At 45.0% G+C, this 12,672-nt stretch overlaps 1 protein-coding gene across 1 annotated transcript; it reads left to right on the forward strand.

Annotated features, from left to right (window-relative positions):
* The first annotated feature begins 3,932 nt into the window (after window positions 1-3,932).
* LMO2 (LIM domain only 2) lies at window positions 3,933-10,739 on the forward strand. Its single transcript, XM_084208024.1, has 4 exons — window positions 3,933-4,024; window positions 4,123-4,300; window positions 6,857-7,072; window positions 9,829-10,739. The coding sequence occupies exons 1-4, from the start codon at window positions 4,018-4,020 to the stop codon at window positions 10,046-10,048; spliced, it is 621 nt and encodes a 206-aa protein (XP_084064150.1). The 5' UTR covers window positions 3,933-4,017; the 3' UTR covers window positions 10,049-10,739.
* Window positions 10,740-12,672: the final 1,933 nt, after the last annotated feature.

Raw genomic sequence — 12,672 nt, forward strand, 5'->3', positions numbered from 1 at the left:
TTCCAGCCTCCAAATTTCTCCTCAAATATTCTGTGTTCTTTAAGAGAGACCAAGGTTCTTATTCTGTGGTGTCAAATTTAGGTTTAAAAAAGCCAAACCAATGCAAAATTTCCATTACTTCAGAGCCTCATCTCAGGGGCTGGCAGGTCAAGGTTTCAGTCCAGTGTGTGATGGGAAAGAGGAGAATTCTTGCAAATAGGTGGATTGGAGTGGAGCAGTGATTCTATCACCAAATGGTGGCTCAGCAGCAGAAGACAGCCCAAATTACAGAAATCCTGATTCCTTTATGCCACCTCTCATGTTAATTGTTCACCTTTAGTCACAGTCCTGACTCTTCCCTCCCACAGAAAGCATTAACAGAAAATCTAGGCCACAGTCACCGAGATTTAATTCTTCCATCTATGCAGAGACTTCAATCTTCATAAACTGCATTTTTAGGCAACCAGCATTACTGGCTATTGAGGGCAGCAAAGTTAATCTTATTGAACACAGACTTCTCTAAATGAGGGTGACCTGAAATAGCTCAATAGTATCCATAAGCTATAGGGGGGATAAAGCTGGGATATATCAAGGGACTAAAGGTAGGAACAACCTGAGGCTGAGTGGTGATGATGATATTTTGGCGTCCAAAACCAAGCTGAAAATACTCCCTGAGTGCAAGAGAGGATGCTTTGGAAACAGACACATAGAGCTGCTTCTTTAGATTACACCACTCACAGAAATGATGCAGCTTTACATTAAATTCTTATTGAGAAATATCCAGAAAAGTCCAGCTGGCTTATTCATGGCACATTATTCCAAGCCCCAAATGCTAAATGTAGTCTCTAACAGCAGATTTGACCCCAGCCATGCTCCAATAATTAGTCTACAGCGTGATCTTTATTAATAAAAGTTAATTGAAACCAAAACTCATCCCTCAGGATTTCCAATCAATGAACATACACGCACACACAAAAAGCCACACTAAAGAGCACTGGAAAATCCAGCTTCACAGAGGAAGAAACAATGGAAAGAAAAGCCCTCACTAAAAATAGTGCTGGTCTTTTTGTGCCTGGGCAGGAAATGTCGGCACCACCAATTCCAACGCTGAATAACGCTTTGTCTTTGGGAACGTTATTCAGCAGGAGGCAAAAGTAAATCAACAGCCAATTCTGCTGAGGAAAGTAAACATTTGCAGATGGAAAAATTGAGGCAAAGTGGTATTAAGGGACTTGCTCAAGGTGAAGAAAAAGAAGTCCTTCTTGATTACTGGTCATCTGTTCCGCTGCAACAGAAAATCCTCAGCTGGAAAGGCCAAATTTCACTGTCCAGAGCAAGAGCTTATTATATGTAAACCAAATAAATGAAAATGGAATTGTTCCAAAAAGGTGTATGGCTTTGTTCCTCAGAGGTGTTTGAAGATGCAGCTCTTGGTCAGCCTTCTGAGGACCTTCTTGATGAGCTTTTAGCTGCAAATCCAGCTTTTTTTTTTTCACTTTTCTTTGCTCACAACTTTGCCTGGCATCTCTCCTTCACAGGACTGAGAGAAAACAAGAAATAATCTCACAGTTTTAATTAAAATTACTTTAGATGAGGAGACAGATGGTACTTGCAGGCCCATGGAGTGATCCCAGCACTATCACGAGTTCTGTGCTTAAAGATCTGACTTCATCTAGGAAAGTTTGTTCTTGATCTGACTGAAAAAGTGAAACACATACAAATTGTCCTCTTCAGCTTCGTTGTTGCACATTATTCCACTGGTTTTATGCAGAAAAGCTTTTCTGCAGGTGAAGGGACCAATCTGGCAACGCATGGAATGTTCCTGGTCTGTCCATCAGTGCTTGTGTTTTACTGTGAATATGAGAAATATCTCATTATCTGCTAGACCTGAGGTGGTCTGAGCAAAGCAAGGAATTGCAAAACCTTAAAAAATTGGTTTTTCACAATAATCACTGGCTACTGTGTATTGTAAACCTCATTTTGATGTTGTTTTTCTAAGGAATTAAGTAATTCCTTATGTGCCAATGTTGATACTTTTGTCCCTCACCAAAACTTTTGAACTCTTTTAGATGCACAAAGGCACAGAGGTCTTAAATATATTCATTTCCTGTGAATTTTGGGAAAATAAATAGAAGAGGAGCAGCAGGCCAGCATGTCTGAAGTGTGTGCACAACTTCTGAGACCAGAACATTTACTGGCATTATGGAATCACTCACATTATTCCATCAGGAGTTTATCAGAATATGAGTACCCCAATCATCAGGAAATTTTGCCTTCTATATTTTAAGAGTTTATATTTTTTTAAACCTTGAGACACTGGAGGAACCAAGCTCATAGGAATGTCTTGGGTATTTTTAAACATATTTGCTGTCCTTCTGCATGTTTTTGAGCCATCTTTAATTGAATTTATGATCCTTTTTTTAGGAAGTGAAGTTCCTGGCAGATTTTTTTTTCCTATGGAGTCTTGCAATAGTTTAGTTATTCAGTCTTCTGGCAAGATTTACATTTATTTTACTTTGCTGATCACAGGGTAAACATGCCAGAAATTAAATATTCATCATATAATTCAGTCCTGTCTGTGAAAACCTAACAAAAGAGCCTTTTCCTTCAACAGAAATGAGAGTGACTGTCCTGCTGTAATAGCTTAAAATACATTGTAGATAATGTGTTTAAAGAATAAGAAAGATGTGTTCTAATGACCAGTGATAGCTCTAAAGTATTTCAAGAGCTTGGTTCAAAGCCCCTTGAAAGGAATAACAGTCCTTCTGCTGACATTACTAATCTTTGGATCGGGCTCATTAATGTATTGCAGATATTATATCCCCAGCTGCCAAAAAGCTGAAAAAAAAGGAGAATGTAGTCATAAAAATGGACATCAAATACATTTCTCTTCTGGGAATTAATATAGAAGCGAAATATTGCTGCTACTACTACTCTCTGGGACTTTATTACAGATATTTCTTTACTGCATTTAAAGGAATTACCAGAGCAAGCTGTTCATCCCATCCAGAACTCTGCCTCCAGCAAGGGCCAGCGTCTACTGCCACAGAGCCTGGCAAGGGCTCGGATTGCTGCAATAGTTTTCACTCTGGCGCTGTAAATCAGTCCTTTCCGGGATGTGCTGTGCTGATGGAGAGGAGGAAGGGTGGGAGGGAAAATAGACGTATTCAGGCAAGACTTTCCCCATCTTTGGCATCTCTTGGATTAATTACAGATCGATACTTGGTACTCACCGGCTTTTATAGCTCATTAGCATCACGCGGTGCCAGGGTGTAAATTTGTTACACCAAGAATCCGGGGGTGTCTGGAAGCAAATGTTCACTCGGGGCTATAAATGAGACACAACTGAGCTGACCAGTTTGAACTCTGGGCGGACAAATAACGTTCGGGATCTTTACCTGTGGCTCTCCAAGTGCCGCACAAACCCATGTGCATGTGGGCATGTGCATGTTCGTGTCAGAGAGGGAGAGGGCGAGGAGAGGGATGGTGAGTGCCGCTGTGTGTGCAGCTGAGAAGGCGGCACAATCCGGAACCAGGCGCTATTTTTTTCCAGCTCTCGGGATCATTCTCAGGTCGCCCACCTGCCTGCGCACAGAGACAGCGTTAGTAAGGGAATAATAATAACGTGAGAACGCCTCGGCAGCCCCCAGCCCTGGCTCTGGGGAGCCCCGTTCTGTCTCTTTAAGGAACCCAGCAAGTCGTGATGCTGCTGTTTGTATTGCCGAATCCCCAGGAGTGCAGTTAAGAAACGGGCAGCTGTCTCTTTAAGTGTGATTTCCTTCTATTGTATTTGAATCGTGATCAGGAAAAAGGAAATGAAACCAGAGAGCCGGGGCTGAGCCACGGAGTAATAATAATCCCGGGGATGCGGCTGCCGCCGCTCGCAGCGCTGCCGCCCGGGCGCAGAGCGTGTGCGGAGCTGCCCGCGCGGAGCCGCTGAGCGCCGGGCGCGGAGCCGCGGTGGCGGCCGCGGCCGCCGCCCCCCGCCCGCCGCGGGAGCGGCCCCGCCGGCCGGGGCGCGGGGGGAGCGCGGCGGGGATGGGAGGTCAGCGCCGGGGGGGCCGTGCGGGGCCGGGGGGGGGCCGTGCGGGGCCGGAGCGCAGCCCCAGCCCCGGTGTCTTTCTCTGTGTCTTGGTGCTGCAGGAGGAAATCCTGTGAATGTCATCGCGGGGCGGCGGGGCAGCGCGGCTGGCGACAAGGCTCCGCGAGCAGACAGCCTCTGCGGGGGCGGCGGGGGCAGAGCCCACCACCGGCACGCCACAAAGGAACCGGCCCTGCCAATGTCATCGGCCATCGAGAGGAAAAGCCTCGATCCTTCCGAGTAAGTGCGCGCTTTTTCCGCCCGGTCCCCCGCTCGCCATCGTCCCCGGGAGCCTCCCGGTGCCGCCCGTCCTCCCCGACGGAGCCGCCGCCGGCATTGTGTGCCCGGCAGCCCCGGAGGGCTTCGGCGGCAGCCCCCGCCGCTCCGATCCCCCTCCCCCGCATCGGACACCGGGCTGCCCCGGGCCCGCGGGGCTGACGGTGTGGGGGAGCTTGGGGAGAGCCCCCCAAGTTGTGGGAAGGAGCAGCCGGGAGCAGAGAGGCGCAATTCCCCCCGGGCAGGGCATCTCCCACTCGCTCATCCCACCGCGGGGTGGTGGGGATGCTCGGCGCGAGAGAGAGCATCCCGCTTCCCAAGCTTTCAGGTTTTCCACCCCGAGGGACCCTCTCGGCCCCATCCCCGATCTGCCCGACTCGCTGCAGCCGATAAGTGAAAGATCAGGGCTGTTAGCTGCGGGTGCCCAACTTCCACGTTTTCGTAATGCAACTTCCAAAAGCTCGTAGAAAGCTTTGGTGGGGGCTGGGTGTTTTGTAAAGAGCATGTAGACACTTGATGGACGGGATGTAGGAGATGAGAATTTCCTTCCCTGGGCTTCCCACTCAGGGAAGGGACCGTCTTCCGTGTCCAGATCCAGGCTTTCTCCCGGGCTGTGCTCCCGCTGTCCCATCCCTGCTGCACACCCAGGGATGGTAACTCAGCACAGACCCAGGGCCACTTCAGCCCTGAACGTGCTAATTAACTGCACTTAGGCTTGTCTGGGATCGCGGTAAAAGAGAAGAAAAAAGAAACAAATTATAAAATCTCCGTTTCCAGATAACGCTTAAAACATCGCTCTCAGTAAATTGAGTCATTCGTGGTTTGTTTCCTGTCAGATACTAAAAATGCCATTGCTTGGAGCCTGGAACGACCACATGGGAACTGCTGCTTTTGGGGGTTAAATCACTTCATTCCATGATGTTTTACATTACATTTTCCTTTATGCTGTTTTTTTTTAAGAAACGCTAATCCCAGCTCCTAATGATGTCCAGCTTTCATCTACAAAGTTTTTTTAATCTTTATTTATTTACCTGCCTTGTGTTCTGGTGGCTTAAGTTCTGGCTTAGAAATCAGTGGACATCAAAAGCCTAATGTGTTAACCAGGAATGCTGCTCTGCATAAACATCCGTTGGGCTGTTCCAGAGCTTAGGGCTCTCAGAGAAACCTGGCTTGGGATTCCCAAACACCCCTCAGATGAAACATTTTGGGGTACACTCCAAAGTTTCAAAAAATTGATAATGAAGGATAATGACGTGTGCTTCCTTCTACTGGAAAGCTCTCAGAAGTTGTCAGCCTGGAGCCCACGTGTTAGGAAAGGGAGCATGCAGCCCAAAAGGAAAAATTTGGAAAAAGTAGGGCCTAATCATGTGTTCCCCATGATTTTAATGAAAACTCACAGGATGGTGAGCTGGCAGGAGAGGGGTGTTACAACATAGCTTGCAGGGCACAGCAGTTTAAACTTAGAGGGGAGAAGCCAGAGCAGAATAGAACCAGATAATATCTCAGGGCTCAGCTTGCCTAAATAAAAACTGCAGGATCACTTTCTCAGCCCAGAAGTTTTTGACCAGAGGTCGTTCCTCCCTGCTGAAGAAAGTAATTTTTGCCCAGAAAACTGCTGATCCAGTAAATAAGCAGGAGTAATACAATTTTTTTCCTGTTGCCTGCTAGAAACTGGGAGCAGAGCTTCTTCATCAGTGTAGGTCTCCTCTGCCCCCAGCAGCCCAGGGGAGGACAGACCAATGACAGTAGCAAATTGCTCGGGGATTCTGTGCTGGAGCACTAATCCAATAATATGAAAAAATTTGGGGTCCACTCTACTTGCCACAGGTTTGAAATTAAGCAAGTGCTTAAGGGATAGATCCAGTAAATTTTTTTATTTACTTCTCTGGCATTTGGGTGAATCCCAGAACTGTTATTTTAATTTTTTTTTTAGCTGTGAAATTACCCCAAAAGACACAGGAATACTTAAGAAAGTAGCTTCAAAGAAAATTCTCACTTCTTTTACCAGAATTAACCTATCTCTCAAAGCTTTTTAGGAAAAGGAACAAAATAGGTGCATAAAGAGTCTGCTAATATCACAATAAAGATTTGTGGCTCCTTTCACTCATGGATGTGTAAATCCCAGATAATTGAGGTGTGTTGGCATAAACCCATCCCAGGGGATTCATGTCCTTGGCTAAGGGAAAAAATAAGTCCTGCAGCAACATGAGGTAAAATGCTGGCTTTATTAAAATCAGCAGCGAGACTTAAACCAGTTGGGCAACAGAATCAGCTGTTGTGTTTATTCATTTTGTGCTGTTCTGACAAGTGACACTCAATCTCCAAATTTCCATTTCCCAATGGAAAGTGTGAAATCCCTTGGGTCCCTTTCTTAGTCCTGCTGAAAACAAGCAAAAACGAGGACACCACCCTCCCTGTCCTAACCTGTCTGAGCTTGGGACTCATTTTGCTTTTCCTCCTTCTCGCGTGGATGCTCCCGGAGTGGGTTTCCCTCGTCCAAGGTTTGTCTCACTCCCTCAGGGAGCCGGTGGATGAGGTGCTGCAGATCCCCCCGTCGCTGCTGACATGCGGGGGGTGCCAGCAGAACATCGGGGACCGCTATTTCTTGAAGGCCATCGACCAGTACTGGCACGAGGACTGCCTCAGCTGCGACCTGTGCGGCTGCCGGCTCGGCGAGGTGGGCAGGCGCCTCTACTACAAGCTGGGCAGGAAGCTCTGCAGGAGGGACTATCTCAGGTAGGCATCCCACTCCTCACACCCTTCCTCCCCCTCTCCTGTTTTACTGAGTACAGCTGGGATTGAGGAATTCCTTTGGAATGGCTTTCAAAGCCTGGCAGCGTCTGCAAGCTCAGGTTTGCAGTATGGGCTCCTGTCCTAGAGTGCCTGGATCATTTGGGCTGGAAAGGGACCTTACAGCTCCTCTCCTTTCAGCCCCTGCCACAGGCAGAGACACTTCCTCTGGGACAGGTTGCTCCAATTCCCCTCCAAGCTGGTCTTCCAGGGATGGGGCATCTGCAGCTTCTTGGGCAACCTATGCCAGGGCCTCACCTCAGGGAAGAATTCCTTCCCAATATTCCAACTAAACACACCCTCTGGTACTTTAAAGCCATTCCCCCTTGTCCCATTCCTCCATCCCTTGTCAAAAGTCTGTCTCCAATTGTCCTGGAACCCCTTAAAGCACTGGATGGGGCCCTAGGGTCTCTCCAGAGTGCACAGCCCCAACTCCCTCAGCCTGTCCTCATATTTTTGGGATTCATATGCAGATACTTTTAGTATTGCTGGGATTCTTCAGTAAGTTACAGGTAAAGCTAGAGATTATCTGTGTTGGTTAGATAAACAACATAGAGTTGTTTATAGCTAAATCTTTTAAAGTTTGGGGAGAAAAAAAAGCATTTTTAATGGAAATGAAAGCAGTGCTACACATTGTGGATGAACCAGAATTATTTGAAAATGTGAAAAATACAGAAAGAACTCCTAGGACTCAGAGTTTTTGGCATATGTCATTCTGTACAGACCTAACCCCACAGCTCCAGGTGAAGGGTCAGTGTGGCATTCTGGCAAGCAGAAATTGGGAAAAGGGGCTGAATTCCAGCAATCTCCCACTGAGCTGGAAATGAACTGGTTCCCCTGAATGGTTTTAAGGAGTTTTCTGCTTCTACCAGAATTGCCTTGGAGCTTAAAGGTGTTTAAACTCAGGTAAGAGGTGAAAGATAATTTGGGGTTTTGGCATTCTTAAGCCCAGTGCTGAATAAGCAAGAATTTCCACATTTTGCAGAATCAGATCCTACAAATGCACTTGCAATGGGTGTTTTCATCAATTACTCTCTGCCTGCCTGTTTTGCCAAAATTTGTAAGTAAAGGATTAATTGGAGACTATGATATTTCACAAAAATTGATAACAAAGGATCTTTATATTCTTGATTAAAATGTATTGATCTTTGCTGTGCTGGTTGTGTTCCATTTCTTCTAATGGATCTCTAATGTGTCAGGAGGTTTGTGGAACAGAATAATGATATTTGGTACTTTTCCAGCTTTTTTACTGAAGGCTAATTTACCTGCCAATAAAAATGAAACCAAAATCTCAGTGGACTTCCAAATTATGCTGTCCCTGGGCTTTGCTGATGGAATTTTGCTGAGCAAAAATTAAGGACTGAATTCTGCTAATGGGACCACTTGTAAATCCAGCAGTGATCCAGTGTTAATTACACTTCCCAGATACTTTTTATCTTAAAATGGAAGCAACAGGAAGTATGGCAATACAATTAATGCATTTTCTTCCAGTGCAGTCCAATGTTTTTATTTATTTAATAATGCAATAGATATCTTCCCTCATTAATGAAAAATTTGTAACCTTTTTGTAACCGTAGCGTTATTTTAACTGGGCAGAAGTAAACACTGACATCTTCTGGCAGACAAAAGGAATGATATTCTTTCTCCTTGAATGTCTCTTAATTTACCAGACATCTCTTTTCCAATTTAGATGATTTAAATCAGGCACAGCACATGCAGGAGATGTGTAGGAGATGGAAAAACTCTTTCCAGAATTGGTATGGAAGTTTGGAAGTCAGACTCAATGAATACATCACCTGTAGCATTTGTCCTTTTTAAAAATAAAACATTAATATATTCATGCTTCTTTATTACTGATTTGTCTTCATAAACTCTGCAGGGCATTCATTAGTGTCTCCTTTTTATAGACAATGTCATGAGGACCTTGGCAGGGTTTCTCATAGGTATCTAGGAGGTCTTAGAATGTGTCCTTCTGAAACCCATCAGCAGTGACTTCATGGATCAGGAGTGCCTTCATGGATATAGAAATGCTTGAAAGAATTTCCAATGTGGAGGCACAGACAAAAGGCAGGAGAGCCTTAGACCATGGCTTATCCCAACTCCTTGCCGTAAATTACAGAGCAACATTTTGAGAAAGGCAAAAATTACTAGCAAAAGGTAATATCTGTTGATCACAGAAGAGGAAGTGTTAATATGGCACAACTTCATGCAGTGCTCTGGGCAACCTTTGCTCCACCAATTCAGGATAAGGTCATTGATCAGAGAAGCCAATTATATTGATAGATTTGAGTTTGGATATTAAGGAGGAAATTCTTCCCTGGGAGGGTAGGGAGGCCCTGGCACAAGTTGCCCAGAGAAGCTGTGGCTGCCCCGTCCCTGGAAATGTCCAAGTCAAGATTGAATGAGGCTTAGAGCAACCTGTGCTAGTGGAAGGTGTCCCTGCCCACGGCAAAGGGTGGCACAGGATGGACTTTAAATTTCCTTCCAACCCAACCCATTCTGTGATTTTATCCAAGGTGAAAACCTCGGATTTTCTGTTTCAATTTTAGGTGTTGCAAAGTTTCCAATTCTTCTGGGCAGCTTTCCACGTGACCTCTCTCTAAGTCAGCACTTGTCCTAATGGATCAAGGGTGCTGTGCTCTGGTTTTGATTGGGTTTTGCCCAGCCAAGGAGCCGTGCTGACCTCTGTGCTGTCATTGCAGGCTCTTTGGCCAGGACGGACTGTGCGCCTCCTGCGAGAAGCGGATCCGCGCCTACGAGATGACCATGCGGGTGAAGGACAAGGTCTATCACCTCGAGTGCTTCAAGTGCGCTGCCTGCCAGAAGCACTTCTGTGTGGGGGACAGGTACCTCCTCATCAACTCGGACATCGTGTGCGAGCAGGACATCTACGAGTGGACTAAGATCAACGGCATGATCTAGCACGGACGCGCCTGGTGCTCTGGGACAGACACCTCCCGGGCCCAGCTGCACCCAGGAGATCATCCCTTGGGCTGTGGGTTTGGAACGGGGGGGGAGGAACACCATGCAGTCGGCCCTTGGCAGGCAGTGCTGCCTAGAATGTAAACTACACCCAGGTGAAGGAGGGAGAGCAAAGCAATAGTAGCTAGACTGACTTGTGTTCACAGCACGGACAGTAACTGACATCAGCTGGCAGCTGGGGACAGACACAGCACCATAACCCATCCTCCCAACTGGAACAGAGTAGGGACTTCTGTAAAGAGATGTTATGACGTTGTCACCTGCAGACTAGGATTGTGCAATTCAGTTTTCTTTCTGTCTTGTTTTCATTACTGAGTTTAGATGACAAGCTCCCACAGTAGGCGTGACAAAGGAAGGAAAGAGCCATCCCTCACGTGGTCATTCCATATGGCCTTACACTTTGGGTGGGAGTTATTTTTGCATGGATTTTTTCTTTTTCCTTTGCGAATGAACAGTGCATCCTCTAGTCCCAAACTCTTCTTTTAAAAAACCCTGCTGAACAGTTGCTTTCGGGCACTGCTGTCTCAAGATGAGATGTTCCCCAGATCATTTCTATACAAATATAAATCTAAAGAGTTGTTCAACTATTTTATTAACTTAGATTATATCAATAAAATATTTGTTGTGTGTAGTAAGACTCTGCAGCTTTAATAAAAATAATGAAAGATTTCAGTGTTGTTCTTTTTTATTTCTTTTTTTTTTTAATTGTGCTGGACTTTTTTTGTTTGTATTCTTAATTTTATTTTTTGGTGGTAGGGTTTCTACTCTTTGCTACAGCTGGATCCACTTCAGGTTTTGTTTCAAAACACAAATGTGAGAACACCAAGGGTTCAGTAAATCTTGTGCTCTTCATACTAAGAAATTAGATTGTGCTCTAGGAGAAATTAGTGTTGTGTGACACCAAGGCTCTTTGGTATTTATGAGGATGTTTTGAGGCTGGTTCTGGGTGTTTTGCAACAGATTGCATCTATCTGATCTTGGAAATCATGTAAAATGTGGGTCTTTTAGAAAGGTAGCTCATCCTGATTTCGCTCATGATTAGGGAATCAGGATAATATCATGAAAGCCAATAAACCTATTTTGAAGGAATTAATTTCAGTCATCTTTAAGGTCCCTTCCAACTCAAACCATTCCATGATTCTATGCTATCATATTCTCTCCAACTTATTTTTCCTGAGGTGAATAGTCTTAAGTTTCTTCTTGCCTGAAAGCTGTTTCATGCCTCTGATAAACTCTTATTTCTCATCTCTGATTCTACATTATTCTTTCTGAGTGGGACTACAACTGCAAGTTGTGCTGAAAGGCACTAAAAATTAAAGCTTTTCCCACAACTGAGCAAGTCTGGCACCTGCCCAGAAGGTGCTTGCCAGGTCCATTCACTCCATCACTAGTGACACATCAGGAATAGCACCTTAAACCTGTGGATATCTACTTGACTGTTCTCAATAAACTCGTCACCCAGGGGATGTGCCAGCCACTGATCAATGACTACCTTCTGCATTTTACAATGCATACTCTGAGAGCTCTTTTCTGGCTTTTGCTGTCACAAGGGACAAACCCTTTAAATCTTGCTATCAGTGAAATTGGAAACTGCACCTGATGAGAACAACTTGGAAAGTATAGTTTGAGGACACTGATATTTAGCTATTTTCCAGTGATATGCTGACCTCTGGAGGCCACAGGCAGGTTATAATTATAATTATAATTATAATTATAATTATAATTATAAGCCTGAATTCCTGCCAGCAGAGGCAAGGAAAGGCAAGGAAAATACAGATATCAGCTCTCTTCATTGACAGTGGCTCCTTGCAAATATTCTGTCCAGCAAGAAACAAAGCCTAAAGTCATTAAAGACATCATTTACAAAGCTTGGTGGGGGTAGCCAGGATGCTGAGGTAGGGTGGAGGTGCACAATGGTTCTCCAGGTCACGTCACACACAGAATATGAGCCATAACAGGGCTGATTTTCATGATTTCACCTCACAGAACCTTTCACTGAAAATTTAGGGCAAGAGGCCTCATTTACATCTGGGCTGAGATCAGGGAAGAGTGTTAATAGCTCAGGGAGACCTTGTAGGTTTGCACTAAGTAGACCAAGACCTGTGTTTTGTTCTCACCTCAGAAAGTGACTTTTGGCAAGGTAGTTCAATATTTTGCTTCTTGTTTACCCACTCATAGAATGGAGATGTTCTTACTTATTTTATTATATAAAAGTTTCAAATGCAAACACACTCATTATTTTGTGTAAGGTCTAGTTTACACAGGGAAATATATTTTTTAGACCTGAATGTATGTATTTGTAAAGGAAGGGTCCTTTACATCATTTTTATAAGACCACCAGTGTTGGGTATCATTTTTTGTAAGACCACCAGGTTTATTTAGTCCGTGTAACTTCAGAAAGAGCTTAAGCTGAATTAGAAAGTGGCAGAAGAGCCTCCACTTGAGCCACAGTATTGCTCTCCCCAGATAATTATACCAATCTGTTGCTGGACTTTTCCATGACAAATTCCCAATGCTTGCTCTCTGAGTCCAGGAGAAGAGAGAGCAGATTTCTCTTGGAATTA

The sequence above is a fragment of the Fringilla coelebs genome, assembly GCF_963513975.1.
Source record: "Fringilla coelebs genome assembly, chromosome: 6".
Classification (NCBI taxonomy): Eukaryota; Metazoa; Chordata; class Aves; order Passeriformes; family Fringillidae; genus Fringilla; species Fringilla coelebs.

Excerpts from the sequence above, each read along its gene's own strand:
- LMO2 (XM_084208024.1), top strand. Across the intron at positions 4,301-6,856 it reads AAAAGCCTCGATCCTTCCGA|GGAGCCGGTGGATGAGGTGC; the intron begins GTAAGTGCGCGC and ends TCACTCCCTCAG. Across the intron at positions 7,073-9,828 it reads TGCAGGAGGGACTATCTCAG|GCTCTTTGGCCAGGACGGAC; the intron begins GTAGGCATCCCA and ends CTGTCATTGCAG.